Here is a 22,384-nt window from a genome sequence, read left to right as displayed (position 1 = left end):
AAAAAAAAAAAATATTCAATTTTTTTTTTTTTTTTTTTTTTTTGGAGACTGAGTCTTGCTCTGTTATCCAGGCTGGAGTACAGTGGCGCGACCTCGGCTCACTGCAAGCTCCGCCTCCCAGGTTCACGCGATTCTCCTGCCTCAGTCTCCCCAGCAGCTGGGACTACAGGAGCATGCCATCACACCCAGCTAATTTTTTTGTATTTTTAGTAGAGACAGGGTTTCACCATGTTAGCCAGGGTGGTCTCGATCTCCTGACCTATTGATCTGCCTGCCTCGGCCTCCCAAAGTGCTGGGATTACAGATGTGAGCCACCGTGCCTGGCCCTCCACATTTCAACTTCAGTGGTTTGTAATGAGACATAAGGGTTTTCCTTTTTTTAAATTTTTTTTGAGATAGGGTCTTGTTTTGTTGCCCAGGCTGGAGTAGCAGTGGCATGATTTTGGCTCACTGTAACCTCCGTCTCCTAGGTTCAAGCAATCCTCCCACCTCAGCCTCCCAAGTAGCTGGGACTACAGGTGCATGCCACCACGTCCAGCTATTTTTTTTTTTTTGTAGAGGCGGGATTCACCTATGTTGCTCAGGCTGGTCTTGAACTCCTAGGCTCAAGAGATCTGCCCACCTCGGCCTCCCAAAGTGCTGGGATTACAGGCATAAGCCACCACGCCTGGCCCAACTCTTCTTGTTCTGAATGAGCTCAACTGGTAACAGATATGCTCATTAGCTTGATTCAGCCATTCCGCAATATACACATATTTTAAAACACCATGTTGTATACCATAGATCCATACAGTTTTCATTTGCCCATTAAAAAAAAAAAAGTAATAATAAATATGAAAAAATAGGGAGGGTCGAGTGGTTCATACCTGTAATCCCAGCACTTTGGGAGGCTGACAAGGGAGGATCTCTCGAGCCTAAGAGTTTGAGACCAACCTAAGCAACCAAGTGGTACCCTGTCTCCACAAAACATGTAAAAATTAGTGTAGGGGACACAGGAAGCTGAGACAGGAGGGTTCTTTGAGCCCAGGACGTCGAGGCTGAGGAAACCATGTTTGCACCCACTGCACTCCAGCATGGACAACAGAGCAAGACTATCTCAAAAAATAAATAAATAAATACGAAATAATAATAATACTTTTGTTAGCTGGTATCATAGAGTTGCGAGAAAGCATTCAAGTGCTCAAAACTAGAATTTGGAAATTACAACTTATAAGTGACTATAAGTCAGATTTCAAAAATTTACAAAAAACTTAAGATATTAATATATTAGCTCAAGTCTTTATAGTAAAGGTCATGAATTATTCTACTATAATACTACACTGGACAGAAAGGAAACATATATTAAATGAAATGCTTGAGCTGCATTTGCTACTCTAAGTATTATTTCACTGCAATGAAAGGTAGAGAGAGAGGCTGAATGAAAAGGGAGATCAAAAGTCTGGACAGCTTAATAGCTTTCCTGAGTGTAAATTTCATCCTTATTTGAAATAAAACATAGAGAATTCTCAGAAACCTATGGGAAATTATTTGGCACATTTGATATAATATTAATCATCTGCCTTTCTGAACTACAATCACTACTGCTATTCTCTACCAAAGCAGCTGCTGAAACACAGACATCACATTTTAGGGACTACTTTAAGACAACAACAGTAAGTCAATCAAATTTTCATTTATGTGACCTTGGAACTAAGCAGCTATATTTTCTTCCTAGTAAATAATTTCATTTTAAAATGAGAAAACCTTTGCTGCTAATTTTTTTTTTTTTGTAAAGAATAATGCATAACCATTTACCAGCAAATACTTACTCTTTCCCTTTGAAGAAACAACCAAGATATCACTGGATAGTTCTCAAAAAATGTCTAATGTTATAGACAACACAGTTCAAGAATGACATAATTACTGAAAAAATACATTAACTTATAATTCTAAGAGACAAGTGAAACAAATTTTATTTGTTTAAAGTTGTTGGAAAATTAGCATGAATTCATAATTAGATTTATTAAATGTTACAATACACAATCCCAGCTTCAGTCAAAAACTGCTGTGGTATCCTCAGCATATCCAAGAGCAGTGGGTATCCAAGAGCAAGACCAAGGTACTAGAAATCTTACTAGAGATGACAATATAAATCTATATTAAATACCTACTGTAGTAAATAACTTCAAATAAAATCAGCCACTTAAAAAAATAATGGTTGTTCTATAAACCAATACTACATATAATTAGAATGATAAAGTGGGGGTGTGAGAGGCAGAAAGACAAATGTTAGGCTATACTTAAAGGTTATTATTACTGTGGGTGAAAAAAAAAATACTTTCCATGTATTTAAGATACCACATAGGAGAGGGATGGTGGCTCACACCTGCAATCCCAGCACTTTGGGAGGCAAGGTGGGCAGATCACCTGAGGTAAAGAGTTCGAGACCAGCTTGGCCAACATGGCAAAACCCCATGCCTACTAAAAAAACCAAAAAAATTAGCCGAACATGGTGGCATGCACCTGTAGTCTATTCTATGGGTCTTAATAAATGTAACAGTGTGTATCCACCACCTGTAGTCCCAGCTACTCGGGAGGCTGAGGCATGAGAATTGCTTGAACCTGGGAGGCAGAGGTTGCAGTGAGCTGAGATCATATCACTGCACTCCAGCCTGGGTGACAGAGTGAGACTCCATTGCAAAACAAAAAACAAAACAAAACAAAAAAAAAAAAACACACAACAGTTTAATTTCAAAGGAATATAGTCATACATTGCTTAAAGATGAGGATATGTTCTGAGAAATGCATGGTTAGGCAAGTTCCCCGTGTAAATATCATGGAGTGTGCTTACAGGAATCTAGATGGTACAGCCTACTACACACCTAGGCTATATGGTATAACCTATTGCTCCTAGGCAACAAATCTGTATGGCACGTTACTGTAGCGAATACCGTAGGCAACTGTAACAAAGTGGCATCTATGTATCTAAACACATCAAAACACATAAAAGGTACAGTAAAAATATGGTATCACAATCTTACGGACCACTACAGTATGCAGTCTGCTGTTGACCGAAATGTTGTGTTGTTGAACAGTGCATGACTGTGCAGCAGGTCCTTGCTAACATCATTTCATTATAACTTTGATAAGAAAAACAAATGGATTCGGGCTGAGGCCACTGTCTGTGTGGAGTTTGCATGTTCTCTCCATGTCTGTGTGGCTTTTCTCTGGGTACTCTAGTTTCCTCCCACATCCCAAAGAGGTGCACATTAAGTGAACTGGCATGTTTAAATTGTTCCCATCTGAGTGAGTGTGAGTGTGTGCAAGTGCACCCTGTCAGGAAATGGTGTCCTATCCAGGACTGGTTCCCGTCTTGCACCCATAGCTGCTAGGATAGGCTCCAGCTACCCACTACCCTAAAGCAGAATAAGTGGGTTGGAAAAATGAAAGAATGAATGAATACAAATTACGGTCATACAAATGCATATAAATGCTGCTGTATGAAAGCTTTCAGCAAGCTCGCCAGATCTGTTCTTTTTGTTTTTCAACTGTAAGGTAGTAGGAGGTGCTCCTTACAATTTTCACTTTGCAAACATTTATTCCTTGATTTAACTCACCACCACAACCATCATCACTCACTGATTCCCCAAAAAAGGGGGAAAATAATTTAACTTGTTTTTATTAATATTTCTTAAATGTATGTACAGCTCACACTTACTTCAATGTTAAATATTAGAAGTGTTTTGGATCTTTATTTAGAAGTTTGGTGGTGTTTTTGTGACCAGAAATATGCTGTAGGAGCTTCTTGTTTAGATCAATTAGCCCATGGTACAACTGGTTTCATTGTATGTTGTTCTGTTTAAAGTCACAGTTTCCAAGAAACTATCAGTGATGTTAAATGAGGACTTACTACATGTATAAACATTGTTTTGGGGGAAGAAAAGGAATGACATTAAGAGTTTTAACAGTAATTTTTCAGTTCACAGGCCCTGGAAATTTGCTAATCCAATTTCTGCCACTTTTCACAGATGAGGCAAAACGGATCTACAAAGACTAGGTGACTTGCTCAAAGTTACAAGTAATAGTACAAAAAGGACTAGAATTCAGCTCTTAAGAATTCCTGGATGTTGTCCTGTCCTCTACACTATGTGCTAGGGAGATGATACCTAGCGTAAAGCAAAGTAAAATGAGTTAAATTCAAACAGTTTAAAAGAAGAGCATTGCACATGCTCTGAGAGCAGTGGGACGTTAGCTATAAGCTAAGGATGAAGCCATTGAAGGCTAACGTGCTGTAATGCAAGGTGTAAATACAATGATCAGATTAAAATGATAGCTAACACAGAGTAATTACTAGGTATCCATAACCATTTTAAATATTTATTCTATCTATGAGGCAGATACAATTGTTTTCATTTTACAAATGAGGAAAGAAGGTATAATAAAGTTAGTTAAACGATGAGGCCAGAAGACAAGAAAAGATTCCAAAACAAAAGGGGAAGAAGTTTCCTATGTACCTATTTTATATTCACGGTCAAAATAAATATTTAAACATTCAAGATTATATATAATTTTAAAAGGCAAGATATTTTAGGTATTTCCTATTTTTTTGTTCTTTTCCCCTTATCAGATTGCTCTGGTGAGAATTAGTGGTGTTTACTAGTTAGTGGTTAATTTAAGGGCATTTTTATAAAACCCTGTGATGCAGGTCAGCAAAAGTTCATGTGAAGATCTATAAAACAATAGGCAATGCAAGGAAATTTCAGCACATCTCCTCAAAACAGAAGAACGCACATTTCAACTTAAATAAGGTTTGCAGGCCACACACTTTCCACAAGTAAAACACTAAATCATCTGCTCTGCACTAAGACAAGCCACAGCTATTTCAGATGAAAAGTTATCCTCAACTTTCTGTACTAGGAATAAAACGTATCTGTTTTAGGGTACACTTTACATTAATTCTGTAACATGGGATAGATGGATAGATATATAGCTGGATGGACAAACAGACGAGATATTTCTGAACCTACAGAAAATGATAATATATGGTTCTTCATTTTTAGAAGTTACTTTTATAACTTACCATCTTTTTCCTCTTATCTTGTTCTGTGGGTGGTTCTTCATCTTCTGTTACTTTTGGTTCCTCAAGATGAGACATCAACATACAGCTATAATAATTTTTTAAAAAACATGTTTTAAATAAAAAATATCTATAATACACTTAAAAATAAGCCCTTAAAATCACTAAGAACATGAATAATTCTATGTTCTTAGTTTCTCACACCAAAATGTGAGAAATAGACAATTTAGATTTAAAATTTAACAAAATTTTGAATTATGAAAAGATATGTCACTATAAAAGGGCCACACTAAAACATTTTACAGCATTTTTCTTGGGCATTTCAGATAGTAATTTATTTACACGCAACTTCTGAAACAATGAAACATCAGCTGACAAAGTAATGCATGCATACCCTTTATATGTTATTAAAAAATGACATAAACTCTTAAAAAATACTTCTTCTTCCCCATAATTTTCACATCTACAGAATTTTATACATGCAATAATTTAGATATCACAAACATATTAATTATGTAATAATCTACCTTGTTTCCAAATGACATTACTGTGCTATGAGGAATCTGTCCCTGATAGCACTTGTACTTTCTGGGTAGTTACAAATCATTTATTTTGAATATCTGCACCGTGCTCTTTACTATTAGCAGAGAAAACAGAAACAGTTTCCTGTTCAGTCAACAATGGTTCTAGGGAGACCAGAAATCAACAGTCTAGTGAATCAAACTGATGGAACAAACCCCACTGTTTCCTAACTTGTAACAGGAGAATTCAGTAATTTATCAACACGATCATAAGTTCTTTTTTTTTTTTTCCTGAGATGGAGTCTCGCTCTTACCCAGGCTGGAGTGCAGTGGCACAATCTCGGCTCACTGCAAGCTCCGCCTCCTGGGTTCACGCCATTCTCCTGCCTCAGACTCCCGAGTAGCTGGGACCACAGGTGCCCGCCACCTCGCCCGGCTAATTTTCTGTATTTTAGTAGAGACGGGGTTTCACCGTGTTAGCCAGGATGGTCTCCATCTCCTGTCCTCGTGATCCGCCCGCCTCGGCCTCCCAAAGTGCTGGGATTACAGGCGTGAGCCACCGCGCCCAGCATGATCCTAAGTTCTTAATGAATAAACAGTGGCAAAGAAAGTTTGGGTTCTGTTGCTTTGTAGCAAGTACAGGTGAAGGACAAGTCCTGACTCAGCTGTGTAAATAGCTTTTAATAGAGAACTAACACAGGTGCTGATACCAGAAAACTTGATCAGGCTCATTCTTGCAGTGGAAATAAGTGTCTTTCGTTTCTATTTCCTATCATTAAAAAAGCAATGTTTGGAGTGACTGCCTCTGATTCAGTTAGTGCCCACTGGTGGGATCAAAAAGAACCTTAGGCTAGAAATCAGAAGTCCTGAAAAACGGCAGGAACTCAATTCCTAACTCACTGCATGTCCTTGACCTGGGGCTGCAATGCTTTTGTCTGCCATGATATAATACAGTGTAGCACAAGTAGCTGGCCAATGGACTCCGACACAAAGTGAGAAAATTACACTATTCTATCAACCCAAAAGCTATTTAATAAAGTGAAATGTCTTAAAAAGGTCTAAATCCCACTTTGTATTTTAGAACTGAATAATAATATGGGGTTCCTTTACACTAGTCAATTTATGTCTGTTGCAAACTTGAATTCTAAATGCAGTGACTATGGATCTACATGAAAGCATGCTTTATTTTGCATCAAATTCTTCCACTGCTTTCCAAAATCTGTTAACTTACTCATATAGTGAATACTCTCTGTTCTGTCTTCCCTAAATTAAAAGATTTATTACCCTAAGACCGAGAACAGCAGTGCACACCTGTAATCCTAGTACTTTGGGAGGCTGAAAAGCCCAAAGTTAAAACTGTCCTGCAGAAAAATTTCCAATTAAAAGTCAAATCTCATTTTGTTGACAAAGATTAAAGATAGACAATCATGCTTTACATAAAAGACAGGTAAGAATTAATAGATTGCTAATAAACTAAAGTGTGTAGACTGTGCATGCAGTAATATACTAATAAAAATAGTAAACACAACAGTTTAAAATAGGAATGACTAACGTGAATATAAGTGGCCACTTCTCCATTCTAAACTCAAGGCAGAAATCACCGAATAGATCCAGACACTCCAGCCTGCTAAATAAGAATCTTTCTCAAGAAGAAACTTCAACCAGCTAAACAGAACCAACAGGTGTTAGCATGAAAAAAGTGAACCAACAGGTGTTAGCATGAAAAAAGTGAAACCTTTTAAGTCATTTCTGGGTTTAAAGGTACTTGTAGTAATAATACTTTTCATTTAATCTATACAAACTCTGCCCTAAGTAATTCAGCCATTTTACAGATGAGAAAAAGCTGAATTTACAAACATTCATTGAGCACTGATAAACAGTATTTTCCTCAAAATTTTGTTGTCTAAATGAATTTTTCTCTACTTCAGGGTATCAAATTTGGATGCTTTAAAATTGCCTTTATTCTGGCACCTGAACAGAATAAGTGCAACTGTCTAAAAAAAGCTTAGTTCCACTCTACCTGGAGTCCATCTGTGTGCAGAGGAGGGATAGTTGGGACAAAGGCCAAATATTCAAGTCATTTTCTGAATGTCCAATATAAGCGATTCTCAAATTTGAGCTTTCAGCTCAACCAGCTGAAGGGCCTTGTTAAAAGCACGGTTGAGCCCCACTCCCACAGTGTCTAATTCAGTAGATTTTTATGGAGCCTGAGAATCTGCATTTCTCACAAGTTCCTCTGTGATGCTTTCCCATCATTTCCTCCACAATGTTGATGCTAATGTTGCTGAGGAAGTTGTGGGGGGCACACACTCTGTTAACCCCAGTCCTATGTTAGGCCAAACCACCAATATGCTTCCTATTTATATATATTTTTTTACCTCTGGCCTCCAATAAATTGTTTAATAAAGATTTTTTTTTTAACTCCTATGTAACTGACTTTCAGCTAGGTTTATATAAGAAATGATTTACAGGCCGGGTGCAGTGGCTCACGCCTCTAATCCCAGCACTTTGGGAGGCCGTGGCGAGCAAATCACTTGAGGTCAGGAGTTCAAGGTCAGCCTGGCCAACATGGTGAAACCCCATTTCTACTAAAAATACAAAAATTAGCTAGGTGTGGTGGCACGTGCCTGTAATCCCAGCTACTCAGGAGGCTGAGATGAGAGAATTGCTGGAACCTGGTAGGCGGAGGTTGCAATGAACCAAGATCACTCCAGGCTGGGCAACAGAGCGAGATTCCATATCAAAAAAGAGAGAGAAGAAACAATTTATGGGTTGTTTCACATAAGACAAAACTGACACTTTCAGTTGGGCTCTGTAGTGGACACTCTGCTTGTCTACATAATCAGCCTCTTTCCTAACTGAACCCTGAATCTGTCCAGTTTTCCTCTTCTTCCATGCTACCACTATTTCAGAAAAAGTTGATCCCAGACCCCCAATGCCAGTAGTTCAATAATCAGTAATGGAGATCCCATCCCCTTGGTCAATGACTACTTTCAGCAGGGGTGTGTTTAAGGAATTCTGGCCAATTAGACAAAAGAAGACATCTACTGCAATGATTTCCAGATAAGGATTGCCTCGATCTTAAAAAAGACATAAGGAAGAAGATTACTTATGTGTCAGTAGCATTGTCATGAACTGTAATGCCTAGAACTACTTTTTATCGATGAGGGATGGTAGCCTGCAGATGAGGTTAATACGCTGAGGGGATGGAGTAGAAAAAACCTGGGGCTTTGATGATGTTGCTAAGGCCACAGTCAGCTAATCCGAGTCACTTACCTACAGTCGTTAGGGTATCAGAAACAACTAATTCTTTATTGTTAAAACAAGCAGTCCTTTTATAGTCACTTATATAAATACTAATTAAAAATGCATTTCAGCCAGGTGTGGTGGCTCACGCCTGTAATCCCAGCACTTTGGGAGGCCAAGGCGGGTGGATCAAGAGGTCAGGAGATCGAGATCATCCTGGCTAACACAGTGAATCCCCAAACCCCGTCTCTAGTAAAAAAAATTAGCCATTAGCCAGGCGTGGTGGCATGTGCTTGTAGTCCCAGCTACTTGGGAGGCTGAGGCAGGGGAATCCCTTGAATCCGGGAGGTGGAGGTTGCAGCCACCGTACTCTAGCCTGGGTGACAGAGACTCCGTCTCAAAAACAAACAAACAAACAAACAAACAAACAAATAAATAAAATGCATTTCTGGGCTCAGGGCATGACACCCCAATGAGAAGAAATATGAATCTCCCTCTCCTGTGTTAAATTACATTTAGCCTAAAGCTTCTTCCTCACATATTTTAAGTTCAGCCTGAAGGTCTCTTCGTACATAGTAAAGTGTAACCTAACTGGAAGTCTAAAGAGATTGTAACCTATTCTTGTACCAATCAGAGTTTTAGCCAATCATAGGTGGCCAACTGTTGAACCCGTGTTCAAATAAGGCAAACGCTGAGCTGTAACCAATCCAGCTGTTTCTGTACCCCATTTCCCTTTCCTGTACCTCACTTTTCCTTTTCTGCTCATAAATATTATCTGACCAGGTACAGCACTGAAGACACTGTGAACCAATTCTGGTTCTGGGGGCTGCCCAATTTGTGAACAATTCTTTGCTCAATCAAACTCTGTTAAATTGATTTGTCTTAAGTTTAACACCTGATAAACCTATTTCCTTCTACTTGAAAATAAGAGCCATGTAATTCCTAATGTTTCTTTTTTTATCCTAGTAATTAGAAAGCATATAGCTAAGTTTTATATCCTGATGCCACAGGTTTCCCCAATCAAGGTTTTTTATTTAAATCCCTTCAATCTATGTTAATAGTTTTCTGTTATAATGAGCATGCACTTTCTTATGCGCTGTCTCAAATCCTCTTACGGTCACTAGACTGAATATAAGCAACTAAATATTGCATATTAGCAGTAAAGACAAAGTGCCATGAAGAAACAGAGAAAGATGGAATAAATTCTTTCTATAAGTCTGGAATGCAATTTTAGAGGTAGATATTTGCTAAAGAGGATAAGGGCTTGACACGCCAAGCAGCAGAAATATTAGTCAAGCCATGAGTGTAAAAGTGTATGGCATGTTTGCAGAATGATGAAGAACCCAGGGAGGCAAGAGAAAAAGCTGGAGACTGAGTCAGCACAGAATAGAGCCCCATTAACTTGATCCTGTAAGAAATTTGGCTTTTAATTTTAAGTGGGGCAGAATGGATCAGAGGGTGGAAACTGAAGCGAGAGAGACTTCCTAAGGAGGTCACTAGGATCTACACAAGTTAAGGTAACATACAGATGTCAGAAACCCACAACCAATGTTTCTTCTAGTATTCTCTATTCCATTCTGAAGAGCGGTCCAGTGGGTCAATGTATTGAGTGACAGAGAAAAAAGTCCTTTTAAAAGTCTAATTTTAACTTTTAGAATCCCAGGTTGTTCTACTGGTCTGAGACCACTCACCAACATCTACACTGCCAATCTTCCTCCACAATGGACCAAAGTGACCTTTCTAAGTATAAATCTGATTATGTCCCTCCAGTGTGGAAATCACCAGGGGACCTCCACGGACTACAGAATATAGAATAGTTTCAAATAAGATTATTAGCTATAAAAACCACAATTTATGAGTCATTTTCTAATCAAATTTTAGTGCCTCCAGGCTTCTTAGAATGCTGGCTAGATTTTACTTACTTATTTATTTATTTATTTTGAGACAGGGTCTTGCTCTGCCACCCAAACTGGAGTGTAGTGGTGCAATCACAACTCACTGCAGCCTGAACATCTCAGGCTCAAGCAATCTTCCCACCTCAGCCTCCCAAGCAGCTGCTGGGACTAAAGGCGTGTGCCTGGCTGATTTTTAGTTTTTTTTTTTTTCTTTTTTAAAGAGACAGGGTCTCACTATGTTGCCAGGGCTGGTCTCCAACTCCTGCGCTCAAGCGATCCTACTGTCTCAGCCTCCTAAAGTGCTAGGATTACAGGTGTGAGCCACCACATTGGGCCACTAAATTCTTTCTTCCTTTTTACTTCCCAAATCTTGGCAAGGGATTGTCAATTTCATTTCCCAATATTCCTTTCAACAAAAATATTATTTAAGGAAATAAAAGAGAAACACTCTAACCATACAAGCAGAAAGCAAACAAGGCAAATCTCTAGCCTCATTAGTATATTTTCTCGGCTTAATAAAACTCTAGGCAAAAAAATAATAAAACAAAAAACCAACCAAACCACAAACCCACCAACAAAACCCCAACAAATAAACAGATTCATCAACTCTCAAAATAGCATTCTTCTTTCTTCCAAGAGATTTTCTGTACAACCCTGAAGAAATACCAGTATCAACATTAATAGGCAACTGTTGACTATCTATTTATCTTGGAAGATAAATTTTTCTAACTTTAAAAAAAGAGGGATCATTAGAAGGGAAAATAAAAGCCCATTTCCATTTTTTCCACACAAAATGTTGTTTAAATTTTAAAATGCATGTTCAATATGTTATGAGGACGAATCAAGGTATAAAAATAAGCACAGGCTACAGGTATAAGCACAACTATTTTAAAAAATTGTATATGCACGTGTATGTCACGTCACCCAAAATGTAAACACCCTTCAACACTCTCTAGCCATACCTACCATTCCCATTTCCTGCTAATCCTTCCTCCAAAATCTATCTCAAATTCACGTCATCGCCGCTCACCAAGATAAGACTACTTTAACAGCTACCTAAATGGTTTTCCCACTTCCACAGCAGTAGGTTCTCAATTTTTACAGTGTATATGAACCACCACAGTTCCTGTTTGCAATGCAGATTCTACTGTGTGACCCCCAAAAGATTCTGATATAATGAGTCTGTACCGAGGAAGGAGAATCTGCATTTCCAACATGCATCCCAGGTTGTTCCACTGGTCTGAGACCACTCACCAGCATTTATCCCCTCTGTCGTCCTCCACAATGCATTAAGGTGACCTTTCTAAGTATAAATCTGATCATGTCCCTCCAGGGTGGAAATCACCGGTAGACCTCCATTGACTACAGAATACAGACCACAATTCTTTGTATTTCACAAAGGTTACTTAGTTGGCTCCAATCCACTACATATCCTTAGGAATGATTCTCAGTTTCCCTGGACTCCTTTCTCTCTTACACCTGGTATTGCTCCATTTGTCCCTGTCTCCCCTTCTAGGTTCTGGGCTCTTTCAGGTCAGAGACTCAGTTGCTTCCTCACACTGCACAGTGCCTGGCGTAAACAGTTTGAATAAAAAGATGATCTGTCAACAAGGCTTTCTTAGTGTGATGGCTAATTTTGTATCAACTTGACTGAGATACTGAGTGCCCAGCAATCTGGTTAAACATTACTCTGGGTGTATCAGTGAGGCTGTTTCTGGATGAAATTAGCATTTGAATCTATAAACTGAGTAAAGCAGTTTGCCCTCCCCATGTGGGCGGACCTCAGCCAATCCACTGAAAGCCTGAATAAAACTCTGACTAGATGAGGAAGATTTCATCCTCTGGCTGCTTCAAGCTGGGACACTGTACTTCTTCCGCCTTCAGAGCCCAACTAGTTAAGTAACCTTTATGAAATACAAACAATTGTGGACTGTATTCTGGACACAATGGAGGTCCACTGGTGATTTCCACACTGGAGGGACATGATCAGATTTATACTTCAGACTTACACCATGGGCTCTCGTGGGTCTCAAGCTTGCCAACTGTAGATTTTGGACTCCTCAGCCTCCATAATCATGACAGCCAATTCCTTACAATTAATTTCTTTATATATATACATATTTTGTCTCCTCTTGGTTCTGTTTCTCTGGAGAACCTTAATACACTACTGATGGAAGTAAAGGAAATAGAGTTTTCTTCCTTTTTTTTTTTCCAATTCACTCAGTTGAGAGACTATAATAAGAATTCAACAGAACCAGAAAGATTAACTTTTTTGAATAAACTGTTTAAATAAATAGGAAGGGGAAGCTGAAATCTAAATTAGCTACATAAGTATGTATTTTATGTTTCTCACGCAGGCATTTCTGAAAGTTTATTTATGCCTTATAGTCTCATGGACTATAATTTATAGAACTCTACGTAATTCACAGAATTACAAAGTAGAAAGATTTAATAGAGATCTAGTCTAACCACTCTTAGAAACAGAGACACAGAAAAGTGTATCTCTTGGTAATTTATTTCTCAACTGTGTTTCTATATGCAAAGTACCACCCAGAGCAAAAAGAAATCACCAAACAATTCTGCAGATAAAAGAAACCAGTGGTCAGATATGTTCCAGCTACTCATCAATACTAACGCTTGATCAAGGCCTTTTAGCTGGGATCCTAAAACTGGTTTGTTTTCCTTACTTCCAACATACTCCCTCTTCCAAACCAAAATTTTTTCTTCATGGCTGAGCTTGGCACATGGACACCTTGACTCATCTTGACTCTTCAACAAATCTGCTGTGTCACTCCACTTCTTTTGTTGTTGTTATTTTTAGTAGAGATAAGGGTTTCCCCATGTTGGCCAGGCTGATCTCGAACTCCAGACCTCAAACAATCTACCTGCCTCAGCTCCCAAAGTGCTGGGATTACAGGCAGAAGCCACTGTGACCGGCCAACTTTTCAGAGCCTTGATATCCTGATTTTTAATGCCATGAGACTGCACAAAAAAATTTCTAAATTTTCTTTCAGACTCTCACCTCTTCCAGTTAAAACACGTTATAATTTTGTTCTACTTCCTTCCCTGAAGACTATAACACATAGTGCCTTTTTTCTTTCCCTGACTTACTATTAAAGCAAAATCCAGAATTGTACTGTTTTGGTGTTCCCCGCACAAAACAAGATATAACCGTCTGTATTCATTACTAGTGTTTTAACTGTGCTATCAGCCACGTTCTCCCTTCAACTAAACTGTGTACTCCAAAGAGGACAAAGGAACATCTGATCATATCCTAAACGTTTCACATATAGTTGTAAACTTTGTTACATATTATGTATACAATTTACAGTCATGTGCAGTCATATCAATGGATATCGTTTGGCTGTGTCCTACCTAAATCTCATCTTGAACTGTAGTTCCCGTAATCCTCACGTGTCATGGGAGGGACCCAGTTGGAGGTAATTGAATCATGGGGGCGGTTACCCTCATGTTGTTCTTGTGCTTGTGAGTAAGCTCTCATGAGATCAGATGGTTTTATAAGGTGCCTTTCCCCTTTTGCTCAGCACTTGTCCTTCTGGCCACCATGTGAAAAGGGACATGTTTGCTTCCCCTTCTCCCATGACTGTAGGTTTTCTGAGGCCTCCCCAGTCCTGCAAAACTGAGTTAAATTAAACCTCTTTCCTTTATAAATTACCCAGTCTCAGGCAGTTCTTTATAGCAGCATGAAAATGGACTAACACAGCCACAAACCCTTACGTTAACTTAAAAGAAAAAAACCTGCCTACATTGAATGCTTTCTTGTTTTGGTTTGTAGTCTCAAAAAATTTGATGTTTCCACTTCATACAAACTCCAGTGTTCTCAAAAGCTAAGTGACATATCAGACACATTTTCTTAATATGTTTAATAAGGTTCAACAACATATATCTGCTATCCATATTTTTCAACAAAATATGATTCAAGTGACAATCTTTCCCATTTGCTAGAGATGGCTTTATAAACAGCAAAGTTGAAAAAAAGACCATGCTCAGAACATACCAGGAAAAAAAACTTATATGCTAAAATATATTTGAAATTTTTAAAACTTAATCATCAAACAACGATTAAACCAAAGCAGCTCAATTCAGGTTGTGGCTGTAACATAATAAAGCTGATACCAGCCGGGCATGATGGCTCACGTCTGTAATCCCAGCACTTTGGGAGGCCGAGGCAGGCAGATCACCTGAGGTTGGGAGTTCAAGACCACCCTGACCAACAAGGAGAAACCCAGTCTCTACCAAAAATACAAAAATTAGCCAGGTGTGGTGGTGCATGCCTGTAATCCCAGCTACTCAGGAAGCTAAGGCAGGAGAATCACTTGAACCTGGGAGGCAGAGGTTGCAGTGAGCTGAGATTGTGCCATTGCACTCCAGGCTGGGCCACAAAAGCAAAACTCCATCTCAATAAATAAATAAATAAGCTGATACCAAGATCAAACAATAAATACTATAAGCAAAATAACAAATAAAAACGTTTCTGTATAAAAGAGAAATTATAAAACTTTCAAATTGTGCTTAAAGAGTGATGGTGAAAAAAATCATGCAGCATGTATTTAATTATCCCCCAAATCCAATTATGATTAATTAAATAATGCACCTACTCTTTATAAGTTCCTGTTTCAGGATCTTCTGTCATGACATCATGCAGGCCTTCCACTGAAATGTTTATAATCCCACAGAATTTATCTTGGATAACACTAGAATGAAAGAAAAGCAAAAAACAGGTTAACTGGAGTACTAGAACAGGTTTTTTTTCCCCTGAAATATCCTCTTGAACATGAAGAGAAATTCCAGTTCTGAAATACAAAAAAGAAATTTTCAAAATCTATTTTCTTATAACAAAAGTTTATCTTTGCCTATAACATTACAAACTTCTTTTCACTAATTAGTATGTTTAAATACTAGATGGAGAGATTCGATAGTAAAGGAATATTTTAATATTCTTGGATTTATAAGTCTTATGTTACTTTTATAACTACAAAGATAAAGACATTGAGTATTGACAAGTAAAAATTTCTGCTCTTCTAATGACACTGTGAAGAAGAAAGACATGCCATATCTGGAAGAAATATTTGTAAAACAAATATCTGGTAATGGACTTGAACCTAGGATGTAAAAATAACTCTGCAAACACATTAAGATGAAAAACAATTTCAATTTAAAAGAGGCATCAGGTGCTGTGGTGCAAGCCTGTAGTCCTAGCTACTTGGGAGGCTGAGGCAGGAGAATCTCTTGAGGCCAGGAGTTCAAGACTGCAGTGCACTATGATCACACTTAGGAACAGCCACTGCTTTCCAGCCTGGACAACAACAGAGAGACCTGTCTCTTAAAAGAAACAGAACAAAAATATTTTTTTAAAAAAGGCAAAAACGTGAACAGACATTTCACCAAAGAAGATATACAGATGGCATGTGAGCATCCTAAAAGGATGTTCAAAATCATTAGGCATTAGGCAAATTCGAATTAAATCGCAATGAAATCTTAAAAAAATTTGTAGTGTGTGTTTTTTAATTTTATAGATTTAGGGGTAAATCTATAAACGTGTAGATTTTATAGACTTTTATAAAGTCCAAGCAGGCAGTAACACAAACGAAATTTTCAATTAACTTTTCAAAACAGTTACGTAAGCTAAAATTGATGATGTAACACTTTTTCATAATAGCAATCACAAGACAGAAATTAATCACAACCTTAATCACCTTAGAATTTTCTCAGATCCAACCAGACCATAATTATGCTATTTATACATGGTACCTAATTAATAATTAAAGTCACTCTTGCATTATTATATTTTAAATACAGGAAGTTTAAGTCAAGTTAGGGTAATTTAAGAGACTAAACAAGTTTTTAGGCACTAAAACCCAGAACCAGATAAAATATTCCCTTAACTGTATTTATCTGCTTAGGTCATTCAACAGGGTTAAGCAAAGAACAATTTATCGAAATAGTCGAAGGAACAAACAAGCCCTGATTTATTAGTCTTACTCCAGAATTTCTACAACAGTAGAGTCTACAACAGTGGTAACATTAAAAGAATAGTTTTCCACTTTCCCTACCAGAGGAGGAAGAGCTGACAACTGGAACAGCCCCTGAGCAAGGAACAAACTTAGCTGAAAGCAGCTACAATTGGCAAGCAATAAAGACTGAGATGGTGGAGTGTCCCCACAGCTGCTAGTAGCTAGAGTCAAGACTGAAATCCAGAATCTTATACTGACCAAACCCAGAGGGCAGTGTTCCAGCTTGACTGGAGATGACTTCAACCTTACTGTGCTGAGAAACTGAAAAAGAGGGCTTCTATAGAGCCCATAGCTCATGTTTTGGAAGAAGTCATCTCTAGCTACTCTCAGTTTCTAGGCTTCCCAGGACTCCCGTCAGCCTACTGCAATGCAGCTTTCGACCCTACTACTCCACGGGCAGATGACATTCATTTTTGCAATCTAGGGGCCACACTTCAGTTTATCTCATGAGATATCTCTGATGGGTGGACACCACTGGTCTCCCTTCCTGAAGACTCTGCTTCTTTGGCTTCTGTGAGCTTAGCCTCTTCTGGTCACTCTTGTTTCCTGGTATAAACTTCTCTGGGGGGCCCTTCAGCATCATTATTGCCCAGGGCAGTAAAAAGAACCACATAAGGGAGTATGATGGTTGGTGAGGAGCCAAGATCACTCCACATCAGAAGAGATGGTAGCAGCCTGAAATGGTTTGGTGGCCACGGGAATAAAGAGAAAGGGGTAGGTTTGACAGATGTTTAATGGGTAAACATCACAGGATTTGGCAACTAATTGGCTATAGAAGATAAATGGGAGGAAAGAGTCTAGGATGACTGTTGGGCTTCATCTTGGGTGGGTGACTTGACTAGGTTGGTGACTTTGCTCAATCCAACAGGGGATACAAAAAGAGCAAAGACATGAGAAGGAAGATGAGGAAAGTGGTATTCCCGAAGAAGAGAGGGTGACCAACAGCACCAAAAGTCAAGTAATCAGATAAATCAGGTTCTAGCTGAGGAAGGGGAGTGACCATTCTTTCAAGAAGCTTGTCCAGGGACGGAACAATAGGGTAATAACCAGAGGGAGTGCAGGGTTGAAGGAGTGTTTTTGGCTGAGGGAAATGGACCAGCAGAGGCTGAGCAGCTGAAAGTGCAGGTGCCAAAGGGGTGGGTGAAGGAGCAGGATCCCAGAGATGGGATGAAGTGAGATCATAACAGAGGCAGGGCTGAACACAAAGGATATCTTCGTACAGGAGGCAGCAGGACACAGATGTACAGACTCCCTTGGAGGCTCACAGTGAGAAGCAGAAGTTCCTGCATTTTGAATTATCCTCCTTCTGTGAATTAGAAGGTGAGGTTATGTATTAGGGATGTGGATAAGCAGTTGGAGCCAAGTGGTCAATGTTTACAATAGAGGGTCTTGACCAAAGACAAAAAGATTGCTCAATGGCACTGAGGTCCAACTGCAGTTGAATGCCCTAGATTTGTAACAGCCTCAATCTGTACACTTCTATCATTTTTAGTTGCTATATTTTACTCCCCAAGCAGATACACACAGGGAGAAACTGAGTCAGGCAATTCAGGCTTGGAAGCTTGAAAAGCTAGCAGAGTTTGAGGATGAGGGGTTTAAAGAGCTGAGGGTATTAATGAGAAGTCTGAGTTGACCACAGGGCACCTGTTGGGTCAGGTAGAGGATAGGGTTAAAAGTGGAAAAAACAAACAAAAGAAAAACCCGTAACATCAAGTGCAAACATCAAGGTTTACGCCAGGCATGGCAGCTCATGACTGTAATTCCAGCACTTTGGGAAGCTGAGGTGGAAGAGTCACTTAAAGCCAGGAGTTCAAGACTAGTCTAGGCAACAAAGTGAGACCCCTGTCTCTACAAAAAAAGAAGAAAATTAGCTGGGGGCAGTAGTGCACGCCTGTAGTCCCAGCTATTCAGTCCCAGCTGAGATATGAAGATGATGGCTTGAGGCCAAGAGTTCAAGATTGCAGTGAACCATGATGGCCCCACTACACTCCAGCATGGGTGACAAAGCAAGACATTGTACATTAAAAAAAAAAAAAAAAAAAAAGTTTAGTGGTAGAGAGTAAAAAAACTGGAAAATGTGAAGTTACAGTAAGACAGGATATTAGAGTTTTGAGCATGATCACAAGGGAGGAATGTGTGGTTGAAGTGGAAGTGCATACAGATTTGAAAAACATCAAGGCCTTGTAAAGCCAACTGTAAGGCCGTGCTTGAAAACATTCAGGGTGGCAGAATCTAGGATGAAGACTGCAAAGCAGATTCGAGGCCTCGGTGACTCCTGCATAGTGACTGTGAAATTGCTAGAGAACACAAAGAGCTGGTGAAGTAACCAGATGGCAGGGGCCTTCTGAACCCTTCCAGACCTCATGAAAGTGGCAGAAAACTGTGGTCAGCATCAGAGCCTCAAATTGTGGCTCCACCAGTGACTAGCTACATGGTCTTGGGTAAGTCAATTTAACCTCTCTGTGCTTCACTTGCCTTATCAGTAACATGAAGGCATAATAGTACCCACAAGTAAAGCGCTTAGAGCAAGGCCTGCCACATGTGCCAGAGCACTACTTAAATGTCAGCATCATCACCGTTTCTCATCTGAACAATGAGGGGGTTAACAGTCTCTAAATCTCTTACACTTTTTCATCTCAGTATCCTTTTACACTCTTACAAATTGTTGAAGATGCCAAAGAACCTTTTAAAAAATGTATTATATCTCAATATTTTTTATATTAGAAAACTGAGAAAATACTTTAAAATACTTATTCACTTAAAAAATATAAAATATAATAAGCCTATTACCTAGTTTAAAAAAAAAAAAAGTTTTCCCCTGTAGATATTTCCCAGGACGTAGCCTGCAAATACTTTTGTCATTTAAATGGAAACATACATCCTTTCTACACAGTAATTCTCTGCATGGTCAAGGAAAAGTATATTAATAAATCTAGCTCCCCTGAAAAATACTGGCAAGAAAATAAGCTAAAAAACCACAGTTGAAATTCACTATCTTAAAGTGAAAGTTGACTTTTTTTTGCATTCCATAATGATCCTTACAAAGGCTTTTATATACTAAACCACTCCCCTGATTACCTGTTTTTTCTTTTCATTTTTTGAGTGCATACACACACACAGCAGCACCACCCTCCTCCAACAAAACCATTATCTTTAAGACTACAAGAAATAACTAAAATGATCTATATTTAATGGCATGAGAAAGAAGTGCCATCCTGTGTGATTTTGCTATAAAAAATAATGCCCAATGAAGACATACTAAGCTTCCACGGAAAGGAGATGATCAAGGACTGGTACAGAACTGTTTGGAAAAAAATTTTAAAAAATTCAGCTGAATAAAAGATTGAGTAGTTACTTAAAAAGTCACTTGACAGAATTTTTTTTTTATGGTGATATAAAGAAATTTATCAGAGAATTGGTAATTATGGAGCTAGCACCATTGTAGATATTGGAAACTGATGAAAATAAAGCTATACAACACATAATTACAAGGTAATCATGAAGATACTTTTTTTTTTTTTTTTTTTGAGACTGAGTTTCACTCTTGTTGCCCAGGCTGGAGTGCAATGGTGTGATCTCAGCTCACCACAGTCTCCACCTTCCGGGTTCAAATGATTCTCCTGCCTCAGCCTCCTAAGTAGCTGGGATTACAGGCATGTGCCACTACGCTCAGCTAATTTTGTATTTTTAGCAGAGACGGGGTTTCCTCATGTTGGTCAGGCTGTTCTCGAACTCCCGACCTCAGGTGATGAAGATATATTTTAAGAACAAATCAAAAAGGTCAACTCTGTTCATGTTACCGAAGTTATTTGAAAGGGTAATTGTAGCTTGGGATTAAATTCCTGGAAAAGTCTTGTATGCCACACAGCTCAGAACAAAATGAAGATAACATGCTCTGGAAAACAGTGTCACATGATCAAAGGGGAATTTTGACTGATAACGATGAAGACACCAATGTCAAAGTTTGCAAGAAGCATTTGAATAAAATTGTATCAAGAATAAAATAAAAAAATAGCACTGAAGCAAAATTTCACATTTAAAAATATATATGTGTGCCTGGGCGTGGCGGCTCACGCCTGTAATCCCAGCACTTTGGGAGGCCGAGGCGGGTGGATCACAAGGTCAAGAGATCGAGACCATCCTGGCTAACACGGTGAAACCCTGTCTCTACTAAAACAAAAAATTAGCCAGGTGTGGTGGCGGGCGCCTGTAGTCCCAGCTACTCGGGAGGCTGAGGCAGGAGAATGGCATGAACCCGGGAGGCGGAACTTGTAGTGAGCTGAGATCAAGCGAGCCACTGCACTCCAGCCTGGGTGACAGAGCAAGATTCCGTCTCAAAACAAAACAAAACAAAACAAAATGTGTAATTAAATTAACAACTTCATATAAACACATAGTTACTATTTTGTTACAGTTTTATAATAAGGTATTACAGTTGACCAAAAAACTTTATGCTCAATGACCTTTCTCTAAGTTCTGGAACCCTAAGTACACCGGCATCTTTCTCATCCACTCGGCACTCTCACAATCATCTCAAAATTAAGAGATCCAATACCAAACTTATGAGTGTCTCCCCAACAAAAACAAGGAAACCAAAAACAAAACGGAAAATCAAAACCAGGCTCTCTTCCTGTTTTCCTTATCTGAGTAAAAAGCATCTCTATCAACCCAGTGACTCATGCTAGAAACCAGGGATTCAGTTTTGACCTTTCTTCTCATTTACCCTTCCAATGTACCCTTCCATTTACTCAATTCATCAACAAATTCTGTCAAATTTATCTCTGAAATTTTTCCTTGTTTCTACTCCTCTATATTCCTACTATTAACACTGTGCAACAAGCCAATCTGTCTCGAGTTTAGAGTTCAAACTACTGCCTACTTTCCCAAACGAGGAGACTTCCACTCTTGACTTCCTCTAATCCATTCTCTATACAGCACACTAGAATGCTTTTACAAAATCTAGTATCTTTTTCTTGCTTTAAAGCAAAAGTTAATACCTTTCAACACCTTTCCATTACACTTAAAAATCCAAACCCTTAATCCTAGTTTACTCAGCCCTATATATGACCTGGTTTCTGCCCAGCTCTCTGACCTTATCTAGCCTCACATTGTTCTCCACCTTCATGGGCTCTCTTTGATTAATTAACACTTTCTAGTTTCCAGGCTTTCACAGGGGCTTTCCATCTGCTAGGAATTGTATAGCCTGGATTTACCTGGTCAGTAGCATTATAATAAGACTACAACTACAACAACAACACTGCAAGTATGGTCCTAATTCTATACGATGGTGTTTAAGGATGCTTTCATAGATGAGAAACAGGTAACTGAGGATAAGGGAGTTTTGAAAGCCAAAGCTTGAGGAAACTGCAGTACAACATAAAAACTTTTGCTCCTCAGAGCCTCAGACAAAAATATAAATGGTGTATTAACTTGTGTATCATAGAAAACATACGGAAAAAAGCAATAAGGTTGCCCAAAATCAAAGATACAAACTAACAACAGGCTAGGGTTTATGTGCATGTAGTGAAAACTCCACAGACATGGGAAGAAATGGAGACAAAAGGAAGACAACATATATATACACATATGTAAGGTCTCCATATTACTCAGGATAAGAAAACTACTTTCTAC

General features: G+C 38.8%; 1 protein-coding gene across 1 annotated transcript in view; it reads right to left on the bottom strand.

Moving 5' to 3' along the window:
* Window positions 1-22,384, bottom strand: part of IPO11 (importin 11) — a 233,060-nt gene that overhangs the window by 30,100 nt on the left and 180,576 nt on the right. The window contains exons 29-30 of the mRNA XM_017850710.1: window positions 15,338-15,433; window positions 5,060-5,144 (exon numbers count right to left, since the gene is read on the bottom strand). Coding sequence (XP_017706199.1) covers window positions 5,060-5,144; window positions 15,338-15,433 — 181 coding nt within the window. The remainder of the gene's footprint in view (window positions 1-5,059; window positions 5,145-15,337; window positions 15,434-22,384) is intronic.

This window comes from Rhinopithecus bieti, unplaced genomic scaffold (assembly GCF_001698545.2).
Source record: "Rhinopithecus bieti isolate Rb0 unplaced genomic scaffold, ASM169854v2 scaffold_2409, whole genome shotgun sequence".
Lineage (NCBI taxonomy): Eukaryota > Metazoa > Chordata > Mammalia > Primates > Cercopithecidae > Rhinopithecus > Rhinopithecus bieti.
The sequence above is the reverse complement of the archived record's forward strand: the minus strand, read 5'-3'. Positions and strand labels throughout refer to the sequence as shown.